The sequence below is a fragment of the Platichthys flesus genome, chromosome 16, assembly GCF_949316205.1.
Source record: "Platichthys flesus chromosome 16, fPlaFle2.1, whole genome shotgun sequence".
In the NCBI taxonomy this organism is placed as follows: Eukaryota; Metazoa; Chordata; class Actinopteri; order Pleuronectiformes; family Pleuronectidae; genus Platichthys; species Platichthys flesus.
Window position 1 is genome coordinate 8,728,786 of NC_084960.1, and position 16,096 is coordinate 8,744,881.

Sequence of the window (16,096 nt, forward strand, 5' to 3'; positions counted from 1 at the left end):
CACAACTTACAAATGCACAAGGAGCTCCCAGAGCAGGTGTCAGCCATCAATCAGATATACCACTTATCATTTGAGGGTCATGGGAGGGTGGGGGTTGGGGGGGGGGGCAGCCAATCCAAGCAGATATTGAGCGATAGATGTGTCTGTGTGTGTGTGGGCAAGTTTTCTAAAATCAATGAGAATATCCTTGCTTTGTTAAGTTGGAGGAATGACTCCTTTATTTATTTGAGGAAGCCCTTGTTCTAGATGAGGTCAGATCATAATTACAGACATGGACTTTAAGGACAGTGAATTAAATCAGCCACAAGCCGATGCTCTCAAATACAATTACTGGAGAAATAACTACTGCTATGGGTACAATGCTTAGTACCTGCTGTCAGCCCAGTATTACCTGTGAAGTTACTGTTGTTATGATCAGTATGTGTGAAGTGGGACCTGGCATGTATGTAGCAGACACCCCCCACCTCCATTATCTAAGAAGCTAATAATGTTTTATTGTCTCCTCTCCTCGATACAGTTGGCTCAGCATTTTCGAAACCCCTTTCTACAAATACGTTCAAATTAAGAAGCACTGCATATTCTCCTGGTGACAGAGAGAGCACACAATAAATCACATATACACAAGACACACAGATAATGCAAACAATGGAGTTCATTCATTCATTAAAAGGGCTGTACTTGCTGAGCCGGCACAGTTGGCAGAGATTGGGCCCTAGGTCATGTTGTCACCATGATTCCGGCAGAAAGTCTCTTTTCCTCAAAACACATCTGACAGGGAAGTCGGTGTAATAGCCGGAACCTTCCTGTTATGGACTCTACCTCACTCTGGGAAAACAGAGACTAATTGAAAGCGCTGTGGACCTCTGGGCTCCTTCAGACAAGCAGACCTGGTCCCGCAACAACTCAGGCTTCCTCATTTATTTCCACGGCTCAGAGGCACCGGCAGAACTAGAGTGCTGCTGCTGCGGAAGACCACGGCAAATAAATGAAGAAATAAAATAACCTTGGATAGATCAAATTGATGATCTGGTACCAGATCGCATAGGTCAATATGCACTTGTATCTATAAAAATTCACAAGCCAGAGCAATTCGTTACTTCCAAGCCTCACTTTCCTGATTTGTGCTGTAAAGCCTTGACAATGTGACATCCAACCAGATGTAAACATGATTTAAGTGGTTAAACTTTGCTCTTTATATTTCAGTCCATGTTTCGGATTACGCTCCTTCTTGGAAAAGCCTCTTCTGAGTATTTTGATCTATCACCTGTAACCTGCAGCAGAGCACTCACACCAACGCAGGCACTCTTCTCTGATGCTGTATTACAAAGCCTTGACCTCTCTGGAGCTCCTTCCCCAGGCTCCTCTCACACGCTGGCCTGCTACAAATCAAAATGTGTGTGTGTGTGTGTGTGTGTATGTTGTGTGACCATGTGCGAAGATGAATAACGGCGGTCGGGGCAAGCCACTGAAACTCTTTTCTTCAGTTTTATCTGAATATATAAACATACACAGACAGCGTATGGTGGGTTTTACACACACATCCAAACACCGCCACTACAAGCACAGACAAACTGAAAATGTCCCAGAGAAACATCTCTATTTATTGTGGTGCAGCATCATCACGGACGAATATCTGCCAACGCATATGATCTGCCCAGATTTTCTACACTGCTGAAACCCATTTCCTGCAATGATGTGCCACACTCTCAAGACTATTGTTGAAAACAAACCTCAAACATAAACTGTGTCAAAAATAAAATCTCTTTAATCTTCAGATGCAAAACAAAAACCCTCCAACACAAAGATTGGGCTCCGCGATGTAGCTTGTAGGGTCTAGACTTTGTTCTACTAATTGGCAAAAACAGTTTGGGTGAAAACACAAGTTCTGGAACTAAGTAATAAAAGTACATTCCCACTATTCCACTGTAATTTAATGTGATAAGAAAAAGGCAGGGAAGACTGCAAGACACTAAACATGTAAACAATGTGGACTTAAAAAACATCCTTGTTAATGTGTCAGGATGAAGGAAATAATGATCAATATGTTTGTTGGACCTCAAAGATTCAAGCTGAGTTTTGACACTGAATTGAAACAGAAAATGTGGTTTGTTAACAAGAAAACTCAACGAGGGGAGATTTAATGAGCACGTTGCGCCGCAATTTGCCCTTTGAGGAAAAGACAAAAATACGTTTTTCAAGAAAATTGTCCTTGTTTATTTGTCTGAACACACAATTTCACGGATAAGAATTGGTTTGCGAGTTGATATTAGAATAAGTTATATAAAAGCAACTTGAATGCGCAAACTAAAGCATGTCTTTTTGGATAAATGTCCCTCTCTCTTCTGCTTTGCCGTATATTTCCCATCTCTATCTCTCATCTGCTTCATAGTGAAATGCTCCCACATTCCAACGGCTCAGCTCGCTGCTTCTTTCATGCCACGGTTAAATATTCATGATGCTCATCAGGGCTCTCCTCTCTACATCCCTGTGACATTAGGGCAGCATGTGGCAAAGCTGCTTTTCATTAATTACCATAGACTGGTTAATTACAAACATTTCCCTGGGCACAAGTGAACCCCAGCCCACTCTCACAGAAACACACATGCACACAAACACACTTACACGTGGACTTACATGTGTACATAAATAGAATTGGGAAGTAATTAAAGCGTAGCTGAACGCTTAACATTTTTCAATTTAATAAGGGCTGAGTCTTGTGCCTGAACAAAATAAAACAGCTTACCCCTGATTATAATACAACTAGGCCAACACACAGGACAATTAGTGATGATCAAAATGGCTTGAAAATGTTCATATAATCTATATATATATATATATATATATATATAGATATACATTGTAACTTCTTTTTCCATCTTAATTCAATTCTTCTTTTTCTTTCCCAAGCAGGAAAAAAAACATTACTGCCACTTGCTGGCATGATTACACCTGGCACTTAAATTGCACCCACTCAGAGGAGGCAGGCGCTCTGACAGGCAGGCAGGAGAGTGGATAATGGAGAAATCAGTCGGTCAAGCATTCACCCTCTATAAAAAACATGCAGAAGCTGGAAACGAGTGAAAGAGAGATACATAAAGACCATCATGAATGAGGAGACTGAGACATCCACAGTGACGGAGGGGAGTTTTGGAGATGGGTCCATTATTGTCATTGCACCCATCAGATCTGCCTCTCTCGCTGCAGTCTTATATTCCTCATAAAGCTGAATAATTAACATTTCCTGGTTCATATTACAGATTCTTCAACACTCAAAGTGGTAGTATGTAACTTTTATTATGCTCTAAAAAGGCTTCTGGTCGGCTCCTCCTGCACCAAGGCTGTTTGACTTGGAGAAGAGCCTGCTCCAGATTCCTGCATTAGCTGAGACAGATGCAGGTGGAGTGAAGGGCTGCTAGCACAAAGCCTGATTTCCAGATTAATAATCCTGTCTACAGAACAACAGAACAACAGACAAGAGCGACAAACCTGCGTCCTAAAACATGACTCGTGAGCAGGTTGATGCAGTTTCATGGAGGTTTTGTGCCAATGATGATGTAAGAGCGTGAGCAGACAATACAGTCAGAAGAGAGAGACAGATGCACGGCAAGATCTGCATGCCTGGTTCTCCCCCCCGTTCATTAACAGTTGCCCCATCTGTTGCTCCCATGTGATCAGTGTGAGTTGTATACTGTGTGTGATTGTAGGTGTGTGTTTGTGTCGCTGGATGTGTGACCGAACGGAAACCACACCGGTATCTCACTTCATGATTGATCGCGAGGGAGACAGACGCCCCCCCCCCCCATCAATAATCTAATGACGGAGGGATGAATTTTTCATAAAAGGAATTTTAATGTTTAATGTCCTCACCTCGCTCAGGAAATACACACAAACCGATTCCGTCTGAACTATAACACACATATACTCTCACCTCATCAAAGTTAGATAACTTCTCATCCGTGTGCGACTGTGGGCTGAGCTCGGATCAGTTAAGTGACCGGCCGACACAGCCCATTTGAGCACTAAGCTGTTATCAGTGCTATTGATCACACGACGAGGGGCTTGGTTTTCCACACCAACCGTCAAGCACTGTTTACTGGGAGGTTGAGCAAACCACAGTAAATACAACCCCTTCTGATGAATTGCACGTCCACATGGGATGATTGGCTCTGCATTCTTGAGGTCAGAGGTCAGGTGAGAAATCTATATTCACAGCTTCAATTTGAGGGGGTTTGACAGAGAACATCAACAACGTCTGGTAGTTGTCGTTGGTCTAAGAAAAGCCATCGCGCAAGAAACGTAAAGAATTAAAGACCTTTAGGGGCAGATGCCAATACACATCTATTTATATCAATTGTATCAATATAGTTTATAGACAAACCTGTATTTATTTTAAGCATAAACAAATTACAAGAATATGACCAAGATTTTACTGAGAAGGAAATGTATAATGTATCAGCTTTAAATTACTGACCTCACAAATCAACAAGTCAAGATGAAAAAAATGAACAAAGCCTACTTTTAAATCTGAAATTAAAAAACCCTGAATCAAGCTCCTTTTGAATTATGAAAATATTGAGCCTTACTTAAGCTGTGATGAGTTGACATTTATGAAGGGCCATTTAGGGGTTCAGTGTCTTGCCAAGGACACTTAGGCATGCAGATGGGAAAGAGTGGGATTCAAACCGGCAACCTTCTTGTTGCAGAGCACCTGCTCTATCCCCTAGGACACGCTCTCATCAATGTGATCCCTGTGGCAAATTCAAAGCTGAATAAAACATCAAGTATATGAGATGCATGGAAAAAAACAGCGACTTTCTTCCAAATCCAAACTGTGTCTTTTTATAAATGGTGACTGGGTTCAGCACATTGAAAACAAGCTCGGTCTGAGCAGCAGAAAACGTCAGCTTGTGTTGACCCAGAGTGGTGGAGGGCGAGAGACTTGTTTTTCATGCATCTTTCAGTCCAATAGCTGCAAAGTTCTTAAATGCAGGAGCAGGAGTGCGGACATGCATTCACACTTCAAGTTCTGTTAAAATCAGACGACTGAAAGGTTTGAGCAAAAGAAGGTTGCAGTCGACTGATTCAGAGCCGCCTCCCCCCCACCCCCACATACATACTAAGTACACCCAAAAATAACATCAGTGACATCTGAATAGACGCTGCTGGTTAGGTGCAAAACTCGTCTGAGCCTCCACATGTAAACTGAATTTTACATGATGCCCCAGCTCCATCAGCGAGGTGTGAAACCTCCGGTCGGACTTGTGACACACAGGACTGTCACTGGTGTAAATGGAAACGAGAAGGGTCAAGAGAGGGTTGGCGCCATGGAGGAGGCAGGACATGGGGAGAGGCGGTGGACTAGTGGCAGAAACTTGGACTATGGGCAGAAAAAGGTCTCTGGTTCGTCTCTGGTTCGACTCCACGGAGAAACAACAAAAAGACGAACCTGGATTGATCTGTCCAAAAATCCAAGAGGATTCTCCCTACCCTGTCTAGTGCCCCTGAGCAAGGCACCTTACTCCCCCAACATCTGCTCCCCGGGAGCCGTACATGGTCGCTCACTGCTCTTTGTGTCCTGCACCAGATGGGTCAAAAGCAGAGGTTAAATTTCCCTATCTGCATGAGAGTGCTTGTGCATGTCTGTGCATGTGTTTGGGACTATTAAATGCATCTTAATCTTAATCAACACCATCAACACCAGTCGGCCCTTATCGCAAAAAGCTCTCAAATCTTGCTATCTTTCCAAGCTGACATCTCTGTAAACATCTTCTACGTGTATGGATCTTCTTTATCCTCCTGAGATATTTGTATTATTCTGCTGTTTTTTTGTTTCACATCCGTCACGTTTTAGACACTTGCACCCGCTTTGAGTGACACACTCTTTTCAGTTGGGCAGGTGAAGAAAGTTCACCCTGTTGATATTTATATGCAAAATGCTCGGGTAACCTTGCCATCCAGACATTGTGTCCACCGTGAAGGACGGTCACAATTAACTGTTTCAATGTAGTGTAACTGCACGGGAGCTGCTCATCAGATCTGTGGGAATGAACTACGACCTGTCAGCTGCTTATTCTCCGGTTACCTGCGCAACACTTTTGTGGATTCAGCTGCAACGTTTGTGGACATTGATGACAGCGTGTTGACTAAAGCATTTCTACTAACAATGAGATCATTCACTCCAACCGCCCACTCACAAGAACTGACGCTGGTGATCGAATGACAATGACAATATCTTTGCAGTAAATCATTGTAAAGTAAAGCAGTGTTGTGAGGTTTCATCTGGTATGGGCTGTACAGTGAAACTGGGACTCTAACTCCAGAATCTAACAAATGATAACATCCGTTTATCCACAAGGGGAAAAGTTGTCTGTGATTAGCTTATTGGGAAGTTGTTGTTATTGAAGTTGACAAAACAATCGGTTGAGCAAATGTACCTGATGGTGGCGCTAGAGGAAAGATCAAGGAATATTCATCCTCTAGACTAGGGATCATGAAGGCCTGAGCAATCATTTAAACGATAATCCATTCACATAATTTGTGGTGTTTCAGTTTGTGCCAAACAACAGACTGACAATTTAGGATCTTGGTGAAGTTGTTCAAAGGTGTTTTGATGGTGAAACTTGTGGATGGATAAGAAGTCTTTCACACACACACACGCGCATGACTGGCAGCTGGGTGCTGCTCCCTTGTCTCAGTGGAGGCAAGGGCTGCTCATCTCCTCACCACTGAATTTACATCCGTTAAGGTGACTGAGGGATTAACGTCTCTCCGGTGTCAGACAGTGAGGAGGAAAACATGGGGAAAGGTGTTTTTCCCACTACATTGGAAATGAGGTGAAGGTTGTCGAAGGGAAACTATTAATAGGCCTCTCTGCTTCTCCTTGGAATTAGTTGCTCCCCAATTGTCTGCCTCACTCCTAATGATCCCACAGTTCTCTGCCAAAGAAATTGCTTTTCAAGCCTCGCTTTCAAACAAAGACATTTTGACCCTGTTCACGGAGACTGACTCTTCCCTCGAGCTGAAAACATTGTATTTCTGTCAGTTACATTGGTGACTCATCAAGTTTACAGCGAGAGATAGGCCTACCAACTTCCCTGCCGGTGTGGGGGGATTTAAGGTGTAAATAAACGTTTGCATCCTGGCAACAATATTTAAAAGAACAAACAACAACAATTAAATATTTTCTTTTCTAGAGAGAATCTACCCAATTCTGCACCGTGGAGAAAAGTGACAGAAAAATGAAGCAAGTTTTAAGTATGATGGATCTAAACAATTACAGTATGGGGATTTGATGTTGGACTATCAGTGGGTAATTGCGTTAAAGTGGCTGACATGACAGTTATAAAAAGATATTGGAAACAGATTGGTAGAATGGCCTAATACACCGAACATGGTGGTGGAACCCCAGTCTGGAGTAGGGGTTCAGCACCAGGGACAGCTCCCACCACAGACTGTACCACAGCTCTGTTAAAGATTTGGACTTGGCACGGCTGTCTTCTGTTTATTTATTTTAATAAAAGGTAGTGAATAAATGACCCCAAAGTGAACAAAACATAACCTTTTCAATAAAAATATTGATCTGATGTAAAAAAACAAACAGATCCATCCAAAACTAAGGGGGCACTCAGTGGATTGCATACCTCGGCCAAGGCCGAACTGTCACCTGATTAAACCACATAAACTCACTAGATACATAATTTTATTTGGAATAGCACCAAATTACACAGACACAGCTGATTTGCTTCATCAAGATCCATGATTTTACTGAAAAAACGCCCCAATTGTATTAATACAGATGGTGAAACAGCATTCCTGGATCTGCCCACTGATATACACCAAATTTGTATGGGTTCTCTCTTGACCCATATTGCTCCCCTGGTTCGGTGGTAATCTGTTAAAGCGTAATCCTACTAACTAAAAGAAAAATAATCAGAAGAAAACATAATCTCCTCTGGAATAAAACCCTGTTTGTTGTACAAAAAAATGAGGTGAACATACAGCATATAATGAGAAAAAAATTCTAAACCCTGAAGAGAACTGATCCCACCATTACAGTAAGTACTGCTTGTGTACCCTGATATAATGAAGCGTATTCCTCTGATCCGTAGAGCTCAATTAATGAGGCACATGAATGTATCACACTAGGTCACATATTGCTTACTGAAATTCAATAGTGTCTTTTGTGTCAATCCCACTCACACTGTCTGTGTGCTTCGAATATTCACTAGAGCCCCGAACGCGTTTTCATCCGCAGCTGAAACTATGGCAATATAAACTGTACTTCAGTTTGAGTAATGTTTGATAAGAAAATGCAGTGCCAAGTCATTTTTTAAAACTTCTTAAAGCCTTAAGATGAATGAAACTAATACATCTGTGACCCGTTTTCAAAGATTTACACTATATCTCCAGTATGAATCAGTGGAGCGTGAGCCTCAGTGCCAGAGACAGGGCGGGGGAGCTGGAAGGTATTGTGAGAATGACTAATGCTTTGTTTTGGCCCTTTCTTCAGATTTGTTGACGGGGGGGAAAAGGCTGAATAACACCATGCATCTTAATAATTATCCCAGACCCAACAAAGAACGCCATTACAGAAAATTAATGAATGTGAAGTTACTGTTCTCTGATACCAACATAAAGCTTATGTGAACTGACATCTGTGGACTCCTTTTGATTAACTCGTTTTGCTTAATGGCTTTTTAAATCTGAATTAAAACTTACACTGCTTCTCACAATTTAACGTCTTTAATCTGTCTAATATTTAATTAAAAACTAAATTCAATACAGTCTCAGACAAAAAACGGAGCTTTTTCTCTTCTGCTGTCTGTTGAGATATGAATTCCAGCCGTGGAGGGCCTTGGTATGAAAGACAGGGTCGGGGGAGCCTCAAAGGTTATTGTCCGTAAGTCTTCTTCATTCCATGAAGGAAACTACATTTGTCCTCCACTGATAGAGTCTGATCCTCACATTGTATCTCAAGGAGCTGGAGGCTGGACAAGTGCTGTAGGTTGGGATTAAAGAGAGAAGGAGAGAAGAAAATGTCCTCGATCCTGTGATATGTGTTTGTGTATCTATATGCATGATGGAAGTCTTTACCTTAGCGAGGGAGAACAAATCAGAGGTTCTTACACAGTAGGAAAAAAACTGCTGCCTGAGCGACAGGGGTCATTGACACCAGACTGATGCCTTCCTCATTCCCTTCTGACTGAAGCAGCACGGCGACTCCTTCAAGCTCAAGCGTCAGAGGCCACACAATCAAACCCAAAGCTCAGTTAGGACCTGAATCACCATGGCAACAGGTGGACGTGCTGCATCACAGTTGGCATGTGGATGTATGATCTGATCTTCTAACCAAATAAACCAAATACAGTATTTCTTAATAAAATGAGACAACTTGTGCAGGTGAATAAAGTCAGTAGAAGTAAAACACACAGATCTAACACAGGAAAGTCTGTTCACAGCTCTCGGGGGTTGTGTAAAGGCTTCTGAGGGAGCTACAAACGCAATGCCTGCAATCTTTTATCTTATAAAGCTGACATTTTAGTGAAGGTACAGGTACTATACACAATTTACATGGACTGATAGACATCTATTTATCTTGGAGACACCCAAGCTTTATTGTTTCCTGTTTTTTTGTAACATATTTAGTTGTTTACATCATATGATTGAGCTTTGTCTGTTTTTTGGGGGGTTTTGTGCTTGTTTCTTGCAGAAGATTTTCCTCTCAAGGCTTTGGTCCGTTTCCTTTGAACGTTTGGCAGCAATTATCTTTCACAGTAAGATATAACAAGGTAAGACCTACATGGAATTAATATGATTAGACACAATATTCTCTCTCTCCCTCTCTTTGAATTTATTGCCCTTCATAGGCAGATTCTCTAATAAAATCCAATATTACTTGTATTTCCTATTCGGACTGCCTGGATTTTAAGATCAACAAGGTACCAATGCAGCTCAGTAATCTTGATAACATGCTGAGGTTCAAACGAGATGAGATCACAATAAACAAGATGGGGAGGAAAACACAGCATTGCACTGCAGCTTTGAAGTGGAGGACGGATCAAATCCCCATACGGAGCAAGTTGCTTTTTTCTTTCCCAGCAAATAATGAGGATCAAAACTGTCTTTCCTAAAAATAACAATCACTCCCTGCCTCTCTGTGTCTCGGTGCATCCACCGTGGGAAGACAAACACAGAGGACCTTCATGTTTTCCTTCTCAACAAAGTTCGCTTTCTCATCTTCGCAAAAAACAAATACATTGTTTATGCGATTTGTGCACTCGGATAAACGGTAAATTTGAATGTATGAATACGCAGGTTCTCTCTCAAAATGTTCATTATAATTTAGTTGATTTCATTGAAAAATGGAAATGTCTCATTCCTATCCTACAGGATGATGTTTAAGTTGCGCTGAGAAACTGAGCCATTTAACCAGAAACCATGCAGAAGAGAATGGGAGCCTTGAGGATTGATGATGAAATTAGTCATGTCACAAAGCATGGTACCACACTGCGATCAAACAAGTCAATATGAGGAAAGAGCCGACGGGGCACTAACTCTATGAGTTTTGCACTTTTTCCTCCCCCGGGTGGTAAATTCAGCAAAGAGAATAAGCTGATGAAGGTCTCTGCTTTGAAAAGATAGGCCCAAACGTACAATGGGGCTACAGACACTATGTTGTAAGAGAAGTTACATAAGTAAATAAATCAACTGCTCATCCGCCCACTAACTCCTCCAAACCCACACACAGTGCTATAGGATGGTTGGATAATTTAGTTGAACACACGCACACAGAGGCAGCCCATGTGAATATGCCTCGCAGGGGTTTAATGGGTCTAATGCTGCACTTGCTCTTTATGTAATGGTGATAACATGGTAACTTTAAAAAAGCTTCTTAAACTAAATGACCATGATAGGTGGAGGAACAAGTAAAAGGTAAACTTGCATGTAGAGTTTCCATCATGGTATAGAGACAAATGCTGGGGCCATATTATCAGCCCCATTAAACTCCGACCTGGACGGTGTCGATGTCAGGTGGGTTCGTAAATGATCAATGGGGATTGGCCGCGACAATCTTTCATCTAATATCATGTAATGTGTCATAATGGACGACAACTGACGCCGCATCAGGGACACTTCGGGACATCTAAAATCAACAGACTAGCATGTTGGACTGATTTCCCCTGTGATGAGGGAGAGTGTGAAGACACGCAGCAAAAAGACACCCAGGAGGGCTCAAGCCTCCCTGAATGGGGCACTCACTCTTCCACGTGCACCAGCCGGCTCCCCAATAGGATCTCAGTTCACAGAGAGCCAGAAGGGATGACGCTGCTCACAAATGCAAATCAGCGAAGGGAGAGATGAATGTTGCAGAGGATTGCGAGCACATGCCTGCCAGTAACGTACAAACCCCTTTGGACGCCATATTTGTTTACCCCCTTGTGCTCTGGAGTCAGTTTGGTCTCTTCCCTATCTGGTGATGTCATGGACGGCGTAGAAGATGGCAAGCTGTGAGTGGTCGGGAGAGGAACTCGAAGTAGTAAGTCATGTCTATTATCACCTATTCTGACAAAGCGACACTGTGTGTGTTAGTGTGTGAGTGGGATTGAATGAACCTGAGCCACTTAGTGTAAAGGGATCATTTTAAACTGACAATGAGTGTGTGGAAAAAAACTATTGGAGGAAACTGCCAGGATGAAGCCTTTAAGTGATTAGAACTAATAACAGTATTGGCCCTGATAAGTACTGGAAGGAGGGAACTGTCTCTTTCTGCCGCCCTGGGTCATAGTGCCCATCCGTCTACCTCTCATGGACGGACAGACAGAAAAGACGGACACAGCTTATTCCTGGACGTCCATGGGGGACCACAAATCTGGCACATAACAGACAAAAAACTAAAGCATGTCAAACTAATTTAAGAAATCAATATATCTTGTGAGACTTCTAACATTAGAAATACTCACAGCTCCAGGCGATAGAATACATGACAGTGAACGGCTTTAAAAAAAAGAATCCCACTTGTGCTTATGGCCTCATTTTGATAGAAGGCACTAAGGGCCGCATGTGGTGGATCGTGCACGTGTGTTTTGTTTTTGTTAAACTCACCCTGAAGTCAATGCCAACAGTGGAGATGAAGCTGCCCGCCAGGAACGCTCCGTCCTTAAAGCGGACCAGTAGACAGGTTTTCCCAACGCCAGAGTCTCCAACCAGCATCACCTGTTCGGAAAAAAACAAAGAGGGAAAAGCTCAGACAGGAACGACTGGAAGGGTAAAGAGAAACACACACACACACACACACACACACACACACACACACACACACACACACACACACACACACACACACACACACACACACACACACACACACACACACACACACACACACACACACACACACACACACAGGTATATGAGAGCGAGTATGAGGCTGCTCATTATAGCCGCGAGGGGATTTCTGCAGCTCCTGGTCTGTATGTGAGACTCTGTATGGTTCATTCCCACTGAAAAGACAGTTTCTCACATTTTCTCTTTTGATTCTCAGCTGTGATGAAGTTACATGTTTGATCGGATCACTGGTATCAGGTTGGCTGAAGGACTGTGGGGCCCCCAGACCACGGATATCATCAAGTCAGTGGCCCTTGGGTGCAGAGAGGAGATGAAAGACAGAGGTGGAAGAGCCAAGTGATGTAGTAACAGGTATAAGAGAAGCACGCCTGAGGCTCGAGCCCTCTCAGCTCTCTACATCCACTCTCATTCTCTTGTCCTGGTTCCCCGTCCCTCCTTTATGCAGCTCTGCAGGAGAAGCCACTTGGTCTTTCTAAATGAAATGCATCTCCTCAGGGAAGATGAATGCTCGCTCAGAAAACACAGGATATGATTACATGTTGCACAATGGACAACAAATGACAAGCTCTTATCTTTACAGGGAATGTAAAGATAAGAGCTCTACAGAGTAGAGGTCGAATTCTGCAAAGCTTCACCTGATAAATAAAATACTCTAAAAGACACAAGTGAGATTTTGACCCAGTCATGCAAACAGATCAAAAAAAATCTGCCTTAAACTGTATGTACTACTCACACTGATTAATTGAATATGAGAACAGGAGATGTATGATAAATATTCAAGGAAGGAAAGTTGGAGACCAGAGGATTACATTTTTTCCTGTAATCGTTCATTTGCTGGCTACAAGAATAGAGTCATCATCCATGCATTTAAAAAATAGCAAACAATTGAAATAATATCCACAGCTGACAGAGTGACGTGGCCTCGATGGAACAATCGATTCAAAACAAAAGCTGTGTTTCGTTGCACTTGCACCCAAACAGCCGCTTCAAAAACCCAAGAGTAGGTGGCACGGGTCCCATTGAAGCGGTGCTGGGAGTGCACGCTGAGGGTCTGTGGGAGTGAGTCTGTGTTTGTGTTGCGCTTAAGCGACAGTTCCCTTCATACACAAGTGCTCGCATCGTGGTGGGACAAAGCGAGATAACAATTGCACACAGTTAATACAAACCCAGCGACCTGTGCTGCTGACACAACCACGCACTTGATCCTAAGTCGCACAGCGTTAGCAAACGGTTTGTTTACTGGCTGTTCAAGCCCTGTTGTGTGTGTTTCTGTGTGTGTGTACTTGAACATATATCTTTGTGTGGACCATTTAGAGCAGATACCTTATGGGGACATTTTGGATGGTGCACACTTTTTAAAGTGTGCACCATGATTTTGTCAGGACCAGTGGACCTCATGGGGACCAATGCCCGGTCTTAATGAGGCAAAACTTTATTTCTGAGGTCCTGGTTAAGGTTAGAGTTTCGCATGAATCAGTTATGGTTAAAGATATGGTTTTAGTGAAAGGATTCTACTCTTCTATCTTTGTGCATAGACCCTTCAGAGTGAGGACATTTTGATGGGCTGTGTGAGGGTTAAGGTTAGGGTAAGGGGCAGAGGAAGGTATTATTTCAGTGAGTGTCCCCACTAAGATAGAGGTACAAAAGGTGTGTGTGTGTATGATTGTGTACCTTCCCAGGTTATCAATCGTATTGACACAGCTGGTGTCAGCTCACTGCTGGTTCCTGAATACAGGTTGTAAAAGACAGTGGAAGCTTCACAAGAAAGAAACACTGGCAACAAATAAATGAAATAAAATAAGTGTTTTTTTCATCTCATTCTGCACAGATAAATAAAAACAGTGGTTTAGTGTCCAGTGACCTCTGTGTGTGTGGGTTTGCAGCCTCCGCACCTCTGAGGTGGAAACACTGGATTAAAGCTCACTTCTCGTTGTGTTGCAGCAGCCCGTGTCTTACCTTGAAGGCGATGTCATAGAACTCGCTGCTGTTGCTGATGGACGGTCTGCTGGGATGGACCACTCCGTTCATCTGAACAATGGCCGGGCTGCTCCGCGCTGCTTTCCCGGTGGGGCTGCCCGTGGACGGGCTGCTGGACGCAGCTTTGCCCCTGGCAGACTTCTTGCGAGACATATCTCAAGATTTTTGTTTTAATCCGCGTTAATTTCAGGTGAAGCAAAAACAATACAGATAGGAAAGGAAAGCAAAACAAACCAGGCGGGATTGAAAAAGTTTGCACAGCGACGAAGTTGAAGTGGCAAAAAATAAATTCACCTGCGCGTCAAACGCATGCTCCCCGAGACACCTCGCGACTCAAGAGCAGGTGGGAAATGATCCCGACAAACTGAAGGCGGTGGCTTCCGCTGTGGTGGAGTCGCTTCCTGCCGCGGACAGGCTTCTCTCTTCAGGGCAGCAGCCTCGGATCTGAGCGTCGATGGGATGTGGCACCAAACTGAGACTGGAGCGCAGCACTTTGCACTGAGCAGGAGCGAGAGCCTTTCTTTTCACTGTGTTAACTGAGAATAATGTCCACCACGTGACTTGGTAGTGTCGACTGTGTGCTGAGGTGTACGTGGTACCATCACATGTGATTATGAGGGTGACACCTTATATACAGTCTAGGGGGGGGGGGGGGGGGGCATATCGACATAGGACGCTATCCGTGGTGCTGAAAAATAACTGCATCTGTACAAACACTGTATGATCAGGCTTCCACCTTAAACTGATCCTTTTTCATTGAATCCTCACGGGTTCAAAACGTTATGATACTGCTGTGGATTAAAATGTTCTCCTCTCATATATTTAGCATGAATCTGGAATATTAAAACAGTCCAAACCTCTAAAGTAAGGTGCATATACTACAGTACACTAGAGTAAAACAAAGATGATGTGTGAGCAACCTGTCTTTCAGTCAGACACTTAATGCTGTAGGCTGTATAGGAATCTACTAAAGCCAACCTGAGTACTTTTAATGTTCTGGTGCAGGCTAGTCACTATTTTTGTGGATATATGCTCCACTCTATTTCTTGTAATATAATATTCCTGGTTTTCATATTTAAAAATGTAAGCATTCATGAGGTGTAACTATTACATATAATATAACATAATATGAATATGATGTATTGTCCTTTGGTTGAACTGAACAAATAAGAAACCAGTAATTTGCCAAAATAAAAATAAACAGACATAGTTAATGTAAGATACCTGGTTCTATTTAAGCAGGGACTTTACTTATATAAGTTAAGGAAAAAATTAAGTGGTGAAATAAATCAAATGCAGGTAGTGACACCCAGCCACCTGTGGAGCGAACATGATGTGATTGCAGTTATTCACCACAAGAGGGAGACATGGGAACATGAAATAGGAAGTCAGGGTAAAGTGAATCTTGATGGTTGCTGCTGCGTTCAGTTTATGTTTTCTACCAAAGGAATGCGATCATGACAACATTTTATTCATTTTACGAATATGGCAAGATTTTTCCGATCAGATCAATGTTTGAAATAGGAAGAATCTGGATGCATGTCACGTCATTATATCTGAAGTGATACACAGTATGTTGTAGTTTAGCTTTCTGCATTCTTCAGCAACAATCTGTAGTTGAAATCAGGACAAACCAGTCAACAAGTTTGTCACTGGCCTTTCAGTGACTCTTCCCCAGAACAGTTTTTAATTCATAACATCACTCAAACTCGGAGTCTCTCTATAACCTGGTGGACGTCACTCTGTCCTCCACATATTGTCCACATTTGCAACA

At 42.7% G+C, this 16,096-nt stretch overlaps 1 protein-coding gene across 1 annotated transcript in view; it reads right to left on the reverse strand.

Moving 5' to 3' along the window:
- Window positions 1-14,911, reverse strand: part of LOC133970871 (ras-related protein Rab-26-like) — a 40,093-nt gene extending 25,182 nt beyond the window's left edge. Inside the window, exons 1-2 of the mRNA XM_062407982.1 lie at window positions 14,302-14,911; window positions 12,103-12,213 (exon numbers count right to left, since the gene is read on the reverse strand). Coding sequence (XP_062263966.1) covers window positions 12,103-12,213; window positions 14,302-14,475 — 285 coding nt within the window. The 5' untranslated portion in view covers window positions 14,476-14,911. The remainder of the gene's footprint in view (window positions 1-12,102; window positions 12,214-14,301) is intronic.
- Between the last annotated feature and the right edge of the window lie 1,185 nt (window positions 14,912-16,096).